This window comes from Mustelus asterias, unplaced genomic scaffold (assembly GCF_964213995.1).
Source record: "Mustelus asterias unplaced genomic scaffold, sMusAst1.hap1.1 HAP1_SCAFFOLD_2929, whole genome shotgun sequence".
In the NCBI taxonomy this organism is placed as follows: Eukaryota; Metazoa; Chordata; class Chondrichthyes; order Carcharhiniformes; family Triakidae; genus Mustelus; species Mustelus asterias.
This window is the reverse complement of record NW_027592874.1, coordinates 12,381-25,563: the sequence shown is the minus strand read 5'-3', so window position 1 is coordinate 25,563 and position 13,183 is coordinate 12,381. Positions and strand designations below refer to the sequence as shown.

The window sequence follows — 13,183 nt, the reverse complement described above, 5'->3', positions numbered from 1 at the left end:
AGATTCTGTTGGTAATTTATAATTTACAAAATATTCTTTATCCACTCCTTGCTGCTGTTGGTGTTACAAATCAGTGATTATTTTAGAAATTATTTCTATGAAACACCTATCACTGCTCTTGCTGTCTTTATGCTTGATGTGCAATAATTCATTGTATTGTGTGTTATTCTTGTGTCCTGTGAATTATACCGCTCTGTATTTCCGTCAGGCTGAGAATCAAACTTGGGTCCCTGGTACTGTAAGACAGCAGCGCTGACCACTGTGCCACCATGCCACCAATTCAACAAAAATCTGGAACTGACAGCTTGTTCCAATGATGCTGACCAACTTTGATTGTTGTAAATACACAACTGATTTACTAATCCATTTAGGAAAGGAAATCTGTCATACTTACATAGTCTGGCCTACATGTGACTCCAGACCTACAGCAATGTGGTTGACTCCCAACTGTCTTCTGAAATGACTGTACTTTGAACTGTGTGTCTTGCTCAGTCAGGATGGACAACAAATAGTTCCTTTGTCACAGCCCATGATAAATGTTAAAAACAGCACCATGTTCTGGATTTATGGCGGGTGGAGGGTGAGAGAGGTAGGATAGCTTTGGAATAGTCTGAGAGAAAGACAAGAATGAGGAGGTTCAGCAGTAATTAGGCTGACACAGGAGAAGAGATGAGAGATGTTACAGAGGTGGAAGTTGAGAGAGAACAACATGAACAATATCAGTGAACATCGGGATGGGTGAACAGCAGTTTAGCCAGAATAGGGTTGAGCAGGAGGTGGGCTCATGGACAAGATGAGCACTGAGAAGGCATAAGAGGAAATGGAGAAAAACTGGAAAAAGATGTGGGTTCAGGGCTCAGACAAGGGGGATCTATAGAGACAGCTTGGCCTGTTGGGATAGTGGTTGGGAGGGAAGCAGCAGAGAGGTGTTGGGATTGTCTCAATCTTAGTGACGAAGAAGCTCCATGAGCACCTCACACTTGTTGGAGGTGAGGATGGGGGAGGTAGGGGAAAGGGAGAGACAGTTAATGGAACTTCCTTGTTTTAAGGACACTAACAAGACTCGACAGCCTGTATTTTTCACTCACAGCTGATTCATATTTGGGTTAATATTAATACATGTAACTGGAATGGAGTTTAGTAACTGGACAGACTGCAGTAAACAGTATTTAGCCCTGGATGTGGTTAATGGCAAAACCCAATCACTAACAAGTCTTTACTTGGTTAAAGTCCAAAAGGTTTATTTGGTAGCACGAGCTTTCGGAGTGCTGCTCCTTCAGCAGGCTCACCTGAAGAAGAGCAGTGCTCCGAAAGCTTGTGCTACCAAATAAATTTGTTGGACTTTAACCTGGTGTTGTGAGACTTCTTAATGTGCCTACCCCAGTCCAACGCCAGCATCCCCACATCAAGTTCTTACTTGTGAACTCACTCGTGTCTCCACAGATTGGATGAATGACCAAACCTCTTCCCGCACACAAAGCAGGTGAACAGTCACTATCACACTTTGCTCACACAACAGAAACACTACACTGCAGTCAAAGTGACTTTGAGAAACTGTCAAACTGTGCAGGCATGTAGAACTTTAAGGGGCGATTCTCCCATCCTGCTGTGCAAAAGAATTAGTGCAGTGGAGCAGGGAGAATCACATGTCAGCCTATTCGCGGGATTCCTGTGAGCGTTCGCGCCACGGCTGGCATTTCTCAGGCCCGGATTGGCACCGGAAATCAGCTGGGAGCAGGGCTAGCGGTTAAATGGTATTTTACATACTATTTAAATGCTATTAGCGGGCCCGGGACTGGATTTTCCAGGCCCACTAGCATCTCCCCTCCCGCCAGGAGTATTTCACTTCAGCGGGGTTCAGACTAGCTCCCCAATTTTGGGGAACTAGTGACCTGACCCCGCTGGAGTAAAGGGAGCAATTGGGGCCCCCCAGGAAATTGGGTGGCAGGGGGGTGGTGCCCCTGCGTATGGGCACTTTGGCAGTGCCAGCCTTTGTCCCGGTACTGCCTAAGAGGTAAAGTGCCCATGCCCAGGGGCACTTTGGCACTGACCAAGGGGATGGGGCCTAGGGGCGATTGGGGGTGGGAGGACCAGCTGCCACTCTACATTGGGATCCGGTCAGCACTGGAGGGAGGTCAGTGATCAAGATGGGCTCGGGGATTGCGGGGGCTGGTCTGCTGGGGGGTTGTCAGTGCTGGGGGAGAGGGGGGGCCGCTGGCTCACAAATGGACAAGGGGCCGTTGGCCCACAACTGAACAAGGGGCCGTTGGGGGGACAGCATTGTGGAGGTCATGGGCTGGCCAGCAATCAAGCTGGCAAGCAAACGGGGAGGCTGACATGATTTCAGCCTCTCCAGCATGAATAGGCCACTAACAAAGTGTCAATTAACAGTAATTAGCAGTAAGAGGAGAAAGCTTAACTTTAACAATTGAACAGACCTCTCACAACTAGCTCGGTGGATCAGGCTGAAAGGGTGATGTTCTAATCCAAAACATGGATAACATGTCAACAAAAATGGCTTCTCAAGCGATTTATTTTATATTCAGGAGGTGTTGTAAACATCCTGAATTAGGTTGTTGGAAATAGCAAATTGGTCGATAAAACATCAATTTGGTAATTGAATCCTTTCCCACAGTCCCCACATTACCAGTTCCCTCCGCAGTGCAACTGTGTTTGCGTCTCGACAGCCCAGATGATCGGCTGAAGCCTCATCCACACACACACAACATGTGCATGGTTTCTCCCCACTGTGAACAGTGCTTTTTCCTTCCATGTTCAAAATCCAATGATATTCAGGTTACTATAAATTGGGCGACTGTCAGATCCGGATGTGATGTTTGGTTTTGGGTTTCCCGACTGCAAATCCTCCCCTTCGGATACCCTGTGAAATTGATTTTAGTAAGAAGTCTCACAACACCAGGTTAAAGCCCAACAGGTTTATTTGGCAGCACTAGCTTTCGGAGTCTCGCTCCTTCATCAGGTGAGTGAGGAGTTGTGTTCACAAACAGGGCATATACAGACACAAACTCAATTTACAAGATAAAGGTTGGAATGCGAGTCTTTATAGGTAATTAAGTCTTAAAGGTACAGACAATGTGAGTGGCGAGAGGGCCAAGCACAAGTTGAAGAGTGTGTATTGTCTCCAGCTAGGACCGTTAGTGAGATTTTGCAAGCCCAGGCAAGTCGTGGGGGTTACAGATAGTGTGACATGAACCCAAGATCCCAGTTGAGGCCGTCCTCATGTCCCCAAATTGATTTTAAACAGAAAAATGGGAGTGAGAGAGAAACCACAAAGACACAAGGGCAGGTTGTGAAATTGAGCTGAATGAATCTGGTAATTTGTGGGGCCGGCACATTTCAAGCTGCCTTGTTTCTATGTTTTGTTTCCCCCTTTTTCCTTAATTTCTCATTGTTTTGTTTTCAATAGCGTCTTAACTATTTAAATTTCTTTACCTTTTGGAGAACTTGGTCTATCAGGCATCCCTTGTAATTGTAGATGTTTTGCTCTGCGTTCAATGTCAGCTTTCCTTACCCGGCAGGTTTATCTACAAATTCAGTTAACTGATTCTTTCTTATTTTGTGTAAACCAATCAGAGATACATTTTCCATCTTTAGGGAAGTATTAGCAATTTTCAATGCCATTTTAGATTCTAACCAGTATAATATATCTCACAGTAACTTCAATTCTGATGTCTAGTACCTCAGTAACTGACATACTCTTTTTTGCAGGATTCACAGACCCCACAATTTAACAATAAATCTGAAATCAAGTTTTACTATTCAGCAACTAGTAAGTTGCTTTCCACATTGCAAAATATCTTAATGAATTATTACTAATAAGTCCAATAACCATTTCTCCACATTTTGATATCCCACAAAAGCCCCACTTTTGTCAGTTTCCCAGCTGTCATTATAAACTGGATGGGAAGATCTGGGAATGGAACCCAGCATTGAAGGACCATGACATTTTTTTAGAAAATGGGATGGGAAAGAGTCACAGGACCACTAGTAAATTTTAACCAGAAAAAATTACATTTATTAAATAAGAAATGTTTGATTATAATACAATACCACTTTACACCTCCATGTCTTCACAAATATACACAGGTTTCAAGTTTAACAAGTTATAAAGGATATCTTAATCTATAATGGTCTTGGGAACCCAAAGTCACTTTTGGCACACACGTTGGTTGTGGTCAGATACACTGTTCACCCTGAACCGAAGTGAATGTGTGTGGAATTCTCCTCGAAATCATAGATTGTAAAGAAAAAACCTTGAAATATTTGAATTAAAAGTTTCTAAATTGGAACACAGGTCAAAGAGGGGAATTAGTTCACCGTTGCTGTGGGAAATGAAGGAGAGGAGAGAGAGAGAGAGCGAAGCCAGAGGGCAGGGAGAGGTGAGAGAAGACATTGTCGCTGGGGGCAGAGAGGGGGGTTGGATGGGGTTAGGGGGGTCCTCTGCTGTGTGGCATCAACCCAGCTCCAGATTATTCTTATACTGTGAGCCACATTGTCTCACTGAACTCTGGTTTCCACACAATTGATTTCTGATTTGCACAGCAGTTGTGTGTTTTACTCACAGCACTTCTCTGCTTTTCCGCTTAATTCTCCTGAACACCTTCGACCCTGTTTTCTTAATTTCAGTCTTCCCAAAACATTCTTTGTGGGCCAATTCCTTGATTATCTGAACTGTGTCTGATTCTTTGGGAAGTCTGCCTCATTTTCAGCTCCCTTGTCCTGTCCAGTGTTTGTTCTGGCAGAGTTGAGAGATGTTCACGGCCCAGTGTCGTATCTCCAACTGCAAGCAAATTCAGCTAAAACTAAATTTCATCAGACGTAGGAGCAGAATTAGGCCGCTCGGCCCAGCGAGTCTGCTCCACCATTCAATCACGGCTGATTATTTTCTCATCCCCATTCTCCTGCCCTTTCCCCATAAGCCCTGATCCCCTTATTAATCAAGAACCTATCTATCTCTGACTTAATGACACTGGCCCTCCATAGCCTTCTGCGGCAAAGAGTTCCACAGATTCACCACTCTGGCTGAAGAAATTCCTCCTCATCTCTGTTTTAAAGGATCGTCCCTTTAGCCTGAGGTTGTGCCCTCTAGTTCTAGTTTTTCCTATTAGTGGAAACATCCTCTCCACGTCCACTCTATCCAGGCCTCTCAGTATAAGTTTCAATAAGATCCCCCCCTCGTCCTTCTAAACTCCTAACAAGTACAGACCCAGAGTTCTCAACCGTTCCTCATAAGGCAAGCTCTTCGTTCCAGGGATCATTCTTGTGATCTTGTGAAATTCAAACGGTCATTCCACCTGAAAAGGGCCCACAGTTGCTAAGCAACAATCTAATGCTTCAGCCAACTTGTTTACTCTTCACACTAGTCATTTCCAAACACAAAAATGCAGCTCTCTCTGAAACCCAAAAAAACCCCAAATGCAAATACCTTTGTCTAGACTAAATCTAACTTTAGGTTTGCTCTTCCTTACACAAAAACATTAAATTAAAACCACTTATTGCCAATATTTAACAATGCAAATCTAGAGCCATTTAAACTACCAAATTTTTCTATCAGGAATAACAATTATATCAGACCCAATTATTTCAATTTGAGCCATTAGATTATCTATCTTGTTCCAAATGCTGTGTGCATTCAGGTAGAGCTCCCTTACCTTGGTCTGTTTGATACCATTCCACATTAAACACATATGCAATACTTTGCTTTGCTTCTGCTGCATTCTCGTCCTATTACTACTTCCTGTTTCCAACATTACTTCCTTCCGATTTGGGCCACCCTTCAGTTTCCCATCCTCCTGACAAGTTAGTTTAAACCCACCCCTGTACAACCTTCCAATATCTCTGGAAGGAAGTGGGAGCAAAAAGGCCGAAGAAAACGGAACTTATAGATCTGCATGTCGACAAGGACATTGATAGACTCTCCAAAACCCTCAATCTCTACAACGTAGAAGGACCAGTAGCAAGTAAGAGAACACCATCATCCCCATCTTCCCCTCCAAGTCACACCCTGTCCTGACTTGTCCGACATTCAGTTCTGGATGAACATAAATTTACTTGATTTAAATATTGGAAAGACTGTAGCCATTATCTTCAGCCTCTGCTAGAAACTCCAGTTCTTAACCATCAACACCAGTCATCTCCCTTACAGCTGAGTCTGAACCAGACTGTTCACAATCTTGGTGTCATATTTCACCCCAAGTTGAGCTTCTGACTACATATCACTAAGAGCGCCTACTTCCACCTCAGTAACTTTGTCTAACTTCATTCCTGCCTCAGTTCATCTGCTGTTGAAACTCATCCATTCCTTTGTTCTCTCGAAACTGGACTATTCCCAGCCGCCCACATAAAGATAGCGTCATTCAAAATTCAAACCAAAGCTGATTTCTTTTGTACCCAGAATGTTAAAAAACTGTGCAGATATTAACATGAAAAAGATCCTAATAAATATGTTTCATTTCTGGATCAATGTAATTACCTGTGAAGTCGCTGGTGTTTCCGCAATGTGGATGACCGAGTAAATCCTTTCCCACACTCAGAGCAGGTGAACGGCTTCTCCCCAGTGTGAACCTGCTGGTGTGCCCGCATGTGAGATGACTGAGTAAATCCCTTCCCACATTTGGAGCAGGTGAATGGTCTCTCTCCTGTGTGAATTCGCTGGTGTTTAGTGAGGTCAGATGATCGCCTGAACCCAGTCCCACAGAGAGAACACCTGAACGGTCGCTCATCAGTGTGAATACGCTGATGGCACAGGAGTTCTCTGGAACTTTTATAACACTTCCTGCAGTCTGGGCATTTAAAAGGTCTCTCATCAGTGTGAACTCGCTGGTGTGCTAGCAGGGCAGAGGACTGATTGAACCCTTTCCCACACTTGGAGCAAGTGAACGGCTTCTCCCCAGTGTGAGTGCGCTGGTGTATCACCAGGCTGGATAACACAGTGAATTTTTTCCCACATGTGGAGCAGATGAACGGTTTCTCACCTGTGTGAATTCGCAAGTGTATCAAACGATCCGACAACTGAGTGAATCCTTGCCCACATACGGAGCAAGAGAATGGTCTGTCTCCAGTGTGAGTTTGCTCGTGTCTCATCTGGGTGGACAACCGAGTGAATCCCTTACCACACATGGAGCAGGTGAAGGGCCTCTCCCCAGTGTGAGTGCGCTGGTGTGTCACCAGGCTGGATAACACAGTGAATCCCTTCCCACACTCGGAGCAGGTGAACGGTTTCTCCCCTGTGTGAATTCGCTCATGTATCAAACAGTTCAATAGCCGAGTGAATCCCTTCCCACACTTGGAGCAGGTGTACGGCCTCTCCCCAGTGTGAACTCGCTTGTGCCTCAGCAGGTCAGATGGTTGACTGCATCCCTTCCCACATTCAGAACAGGTGAATGGTCGTTCTCCAGTATGAATGCGTCGATGACTTTTCAGCCAGGATGGATATTTGAATAACATCCCACAGTGCTCACATTTCCACGGTTTCTCCCTGTTGTGACTGCATTTGTGTTCTGATAGGTCAGATGATTGGCTGAATCCTCGTCCACACACAGAACACATGTACGGTTTCTCCCCACTGTGAACTGTGCCTTTTCCTTCCATGTTCAAAATCCGATGATTTTCAGGTTACGATAAATTGCGCGGCTTTGTCAGACCCTGATGCCATGTTTATTTTGTGCTTCCTGACTGCAAATCCGCTCCTCTGAATATCCTGTGAAACTGATTTAAAACAGAAAATAGGGAGTGAGAGAGAGCTCACAAAAACACAAAGGCAGGTTGTGAAATTGAGCTGAATGAATCATGAATCTGGTAATGTTTGAGGCCAGCAATAGGAAAAAATTCTTACACAGGACCCTGGCCTCTATGGGAGCACAGAGAGAAAGAGTGGGAGGTGCAGAAGGCAGTAGAAGTTGGGGAATCTTGTATATTTACAATTTTAGCAGATCTCTGACAAAGACTGGAATTATCCGATTACTTATACCCCATCATCACTGCCAGCAAGATGGAGAATTTGGTGCTCCGCCAAATCTCCATTCACTGCATTGGAACCAGAGAATTCCAGCCACTGGTGAGGTTGGAGAATTCCAACCACAATCTCCCAAATTCTTGACCTCCAGCTACTAGCAGGACCAGGGTAGCAAGTGTGTGTGAACACCATCTCCTCCAAGTTCCCCTCCAAATCACACATCATTCTGGGTGAACAGAAATGTCCTCATTTTAGATATTTTGAAGCCTCAATTAATTGTCTTCAGTCCCCGCTACAAACTCCACTCCCTAATCATCAACACAATCCATCTCTCTTACAGCTTTGAGGCTGTACCAGGCTGTTCACAATCTTGGTGTCACATTTCACCCCAAACTGAGCTTCTGATTACATATCACTAAGAGTGCCTATTTCCACCTTAGTAACTTTGTCTAACTTCACTCCAGCCTTAGCTCATCTGCTGCAGAAACACATCCATTCCTTTGTTCCCTCAAAAGACTACTCCCAGCCACCCACATAAAGATGCCGACATGTAAACCTTAAATTAACACTGATATATATGGTTTTTACCCTGAATTTTAACACCTAAAACTTTGCTCGAGATTATTGACATTAGTAGAAAAGGACGCCGATAAACATGGTTCAGTTCTGGATGTAATTCATATCATAATCCAGTCATTGTACGTACTTGTGCAGTTGCTGATATGTCTGCAGGTTGGATGACTGACTGAATGAATCCCTTCCCACACTACAATCTCCATCCATAGGTGCTGACCCCACCTCTCTCCCTGGCAAATTTCTGAGGCAGAACTGACTGTTCACAAATTTGGTTTCATATTTTAACCCACACTGAGTTTCAGTAAGTGTCACACGAGCATTGAGACAGACCTCATCTTGAGTGAGACACAGTTGCAATGAGTATATTTGGGAATTTAGATCAAATGGGGATTCAGTACATAGGGGAAAGAGATCCTCTTTTGCTTTCTATAACTTTTACTCCCTTCAGGAAGTGGCCTTGCCCTGTTCAAAGGGAAGAGGCTGGTTATTTGGTGAGTTCAGCAGCTGTGAGGCAGCAGTGGGCCAAAGAAAATAACCATGGCATCAGAGGAAACTGGTAAGTTGAGAGACTGATAAGTGCTCAGTGTAAGGAGCAGTGTGTGAAAAATTAGCATCTGGAATAAGGGAAAGTTGAGGCCTATATAGTAAGATAATACAATTAATTAAAAATAGAATAGTTAACACAAGAGAAATAAAGTTAAGACATGGCTCAGTCTAGTGGAATGTGTGTCCTGTAATATGTGTAATGTCACAGAAACTACCGGTGTTCTGGATGATCATACATGTATCAAGTGCTGCCAGCTGCTGACACTTGACCTCAGGGTTTTAGAGATTGAGTGGCGGCTGAAGTCACTGTGACACATCCGTGAGGCTGAGAGCGAAGTGGATAGCTCATTCAAAAAGGTGGTCAGAACACAGCCCAAGGGCCTATGTCCAGTCACCTAATCCAATCCAACACCTCTCCATATTATTGACTTCTCTGCTGCTGATATCCTCAGCATTAAGTCCCATTCACATACCCATTACCGTGTCCTCACTGACCTACACAGGCTCCCAGTTCAACAGCAACTCAATTTAAAATTCTCACCCTTCATTCTTTTTTTATTCATAGAACATAGAAAAACTACAGCACAAACAGGCCCTTCGGCCCACAAGTTGTGCCGAACACATCCCTACCTTCTAGACCTACCTATAACCCTCCATCCTATTCAGCTCCATGTACTCATCCAGGAGTCTCTTAAAAGACCCAATTGAGTTCGCCTCCACCATTCCTAACGGCAGCCGATTCCACTCGCCCACCACCCTCTGTGTGAAAAACTTACCCCTAACATCTCCCCTGTACCTACCCCCCAGCACCTTAAACCTGTGTCCTCTCATAGCAGACATTTCCACCCTGGGAAAAAGCCTCTGAGAGTCCACCCGATCTATGCCTCTCAACATCTTATACACCTCTATTAGGTCTCCTCTCATCCTTCGTCTCTCCAAGGAGAAAAGACATTCGTGGCACATGGGTGTCGCTGGCTGGCCAGCATTTATTGCCCATCCCTAGTTGCCCTTGAGGTGGTGGTGAGCTGACTTCTTGAATCGCTGCAGTCCATGTTTTGTGGGTTGACCCACAATGCTGATAGGGAGGGAATTCCAGGATTTTGACCCAGCGACTGCGAAGGAACAGCGATATATTTCCAAGTCAGGATGGTGAGTGGCTTGGAAGGGAATTTGCAGGTCGTAGCGTTCCTATTTATCTGCTGCCCTTGTCCTTCTCGGCGGAAGTGGTCATGGGTTTGGAAGGTGCTGTTTAAGGATCTTTGGTGAAATGCTGCAGTGCATCTTGTACATAAGGTAAATCCCTCCCTATTGCTCTTCCCTATTTCTAGTCAGATGTTTGAATCATTTTCCACAGACGCACTTACATTCAGGTTCTGTTGAATCAGGTGGCTCTGTCAGATTTTGATCTGATGTATGGTTTGAGATTTCCACCTTTAAATCCTGATCTTCAAATATCCTGTAAGAAAATCATCACTGTCAGTCCAGAATAGAAATTAACATACCAAACATTTCTCTTCTTTTGAGTTTGTGTGTGTGTAAATGGCCCCCTTCTAATCCCCTGTAAAAGCAGTTTCCAAAAGCCATCTGTGAGAATCCAGGATAGAAATTCACAACATTCTCTCATGCTGCCTGGAGCAGGATTGGCGCGCATGCGCCCTGCTGCCCATTGCCCCAATAAAGATGGCGGCCGGTAACTGGGGTCTGGCAGCGGAAAGACGGCTCTGAGATTTCTGCCCGGGTTTGATAGAATCCCGGAATCGGGATGTCCTGATTCTGGGTTTACCATCTCGCCTGAGTGCTTATGAAGTCTCCCCACCCACTCCGCCGCCCCCGTTGCCCTTCAGAATTCCACAATTTCTCTCCGATTACGGAACCCAGCTAACTACCTGCCAGGCAGGGCAGCACCCACAGTGCGCATGCTCGGGTCCGAAACCGCAATGCGCATGTCCAATTCACAATTCGCCACTGCGCCAAAAGCTTCTCTTAACCAGAGAGCAAAGGGCCCTCCACCAATAGCTTTATCCTGAATATAATTAAAACAAAAAAATGCAGAAAGTTAGATGTAACTCACTGGAGTCTCAGCATGTGGAGGGAACAAGTAACTCCTTCCCCAGACAATTTAAACCGCGTCTTGTCAGTAAGAATGTACAGATTGTGGCTGAAATCCTTGAAACCTTTGCAGCTGGACGGTTGACAGGTGGGAAAACTGAGGAAATCCCGGTCGCATCCAGCTGGGTGTGAATCCCTTCACAACCTCATTCTATGGTCCATCATGGTTCATAGATCATTCTATGATCTATAAACCATGATTTATCTGAATGGTCTCTCTCTGGTGTGACTCTGCTATTGTATCAGTAAATGGGATCACCAAGTGAATTCCTTTCTCTGTTCAGCTGGTAATGATCTTATTCATGCTTTTTAACCAATCAGTTTTCATCTGAGAGGGGAATCTCAATTTTTTTTTCAATGAGTTCCACATTCTGAGAACTCACCAGTAAAACAAAAACAATATGCTGTAGTGGCTTCATATCTGTAATCAAAAGAGAAAATTCTGGAATTTTCAGCTGAATGATCTGACCCGCCTCCCTCCTCCCCCCACCACTGATGAGTCAGAGAGCCGTTCGAAGCTCTGAACACGCTCTTCAGCAGCTGAAGCGCCCGATTCAGACTTTTATTCAGCAGGTCCATTTTGGTGCGATTCCGGATCGGCGAACACGGCAGTAAAGGGAGAAACGCTGATAAGGTTGGGCGGGCAGTTCATTAATTCAATTTAAATACATGCAAATACATTTAAATCGCTGTTGCGCCAGTTTTGGGCGTGAAGTGGATCGCCACCATTCCCGGGTTTCGGTAAAGCGGCAATCTGCGCGGACGCGGGCACGGATCACGTTAATGGCCTTACACCCGACTTTACCACGTTTTTGCGCCCGTTTTCGGTAAAATTGGGCCCAGCTCGATTTGAGAGCTCCTGACTGGTTTCCCGTCAGTGTTGTTGGAAGCGTCAAACAAGTGGAGTATTTGAGACCATATGGAGTTTCACCAAGAGGTTTATTCAAGCTTGTACCGTATATACAGAAGTGCACCCAGAGAACCAACCCAGGGCAATTCTAGGTACCTCTGCTCAGGTGGATTTGGTAAGAAGTCTCACAACACCAGGTTAAAGTCCAACAGGTGGATTTGAACAGCATTCTTACACTATTCCATGTTACAATGTGTATATTCAATCTTCAGATTGGGCCATCATCTGTTAATTCAGCTTTTGTCATTACATAACTATACTTGTGATTGAAGATGATGGGATCTATGGTCCTATTTTCCTGATTAGGTGATCTCACAAAATGCTACTTTTTCAGTTACCCTGGTGATGTTATTTTTTTACTGTTCCCCCTTTATCTCCTGTGGTGGTTGTTTCTACTTCTGTGATAGGAAATCATGATAAGCACTTTCTCACATGTAAACTTATTCATTCCTACAACTATTATCTCCTTGACCATGTCTTTGGGTGGCACAGTGCCTCAGAGTGCCAGGGACCCGAGTTCGATTCCCGGGTTGGGTCACTGTCTGTGTGGAGTTTGCACGTTCTCCCAATGTCTGTGTGGGTATCCTCAGGGTGCTCCAGTTTCCTCCCACAGTCCAAAGATGTGCAAGTTAGGTGAATTGGTCATGCTAAATTCTCCCTCGAACAGGCGCTGGAGTGTGGCGACTAGGGGATTTTCATAGTACCTTCATTGCAGTGTGAATGTAAGCTAAACTAGCTTGTGACTAATAAATATACTTTAACTTTGGTTTTTGATTAGATTTTCTAGGGGGACAAAGATTTTATACATTCTTCCCAGACATGGAGGAGTCATGGTAAACAGTGCTTTGGATCTCCATTGTTGTTACTATCTCTGGTACCCACCACCTGGTGTGTAGCCGTCTGGTTCTTTCTTGTGGGGGGGGGGGGGGGGGGGGAGGGTGGTGGTTACTCAAACTTTACCTTCTTGCAGTAAGCTTTAATATTACAGCCTGGCTGTGGCTTTAACCCTTTCTGCTAGTTTTGCTGGAGCCTATGTTCTCATAAATCTAATCCTTCCACAATTATTC

General features: G+C 44.8%; 1 protein-coding gene across 2 annotated transcripts; it reads right to left on the bottom strand.

Moving 5' to 3' along the window:
* Positions 1 to 2,507: 2,507 nt before the first annotated feature.
* On the bottom strand, positions 2,508 to 11,015 carry LOC144490141 (uncharacterized). Of its 2 annotated transcripts, none has more exons than XM_078207948.1 (4): positions 10,984 to 11,015; positions 10,462 to 10,553; positions 6,494 to 7,728; positions 2,508 to 2,881 (listed from the first exon to the last, which is right to left on the bottom strand). In XM_078207948.1, exons 3-4 carry the CDS (start codon positions 7,609 to 7,611, stop codon positions 2,776 to 2,778), a joined length of 1,224 nt encoding a protein of 407 aa, XP_078064074.1. In that variant the 5' UTR covers positions 7,612 to 7,728; positions 10,462 to 10,553; positions 10,984 to 11,015; the 3' UTR covers positions 2,508 to 2,775. The 2 variants fall into 2 exon arrangements, with proteins under 2 accessions (XP_078064074.1, XP_078064075.1); XM_078207949.1 differs by lacking the exon at positions 2,508 to 2,881 and adding an exon at positions 2,924 to 4,801.
* Between the last annotated feature and the right edge of the window lie 2,168 nt (positions 11,016 to 13,183).

Excerpts from the sequence above, each read along its gene's own strand:
- LOC144490141 (XM_078207948.1), bottom strand. The coding sequence starts at position 7,611 with ATGGAAGGAAAAGGCACAGTTCACAGTGGGGAGAAACCGTACATGTGT. Across the intron at positions 2,882-6,493 it reads AAACACCAGCGACTTCACAG|GGTATCCGAAGGGGAGGATT; the intron begins GTAATTACATTG and ends TCAATTTCACAG.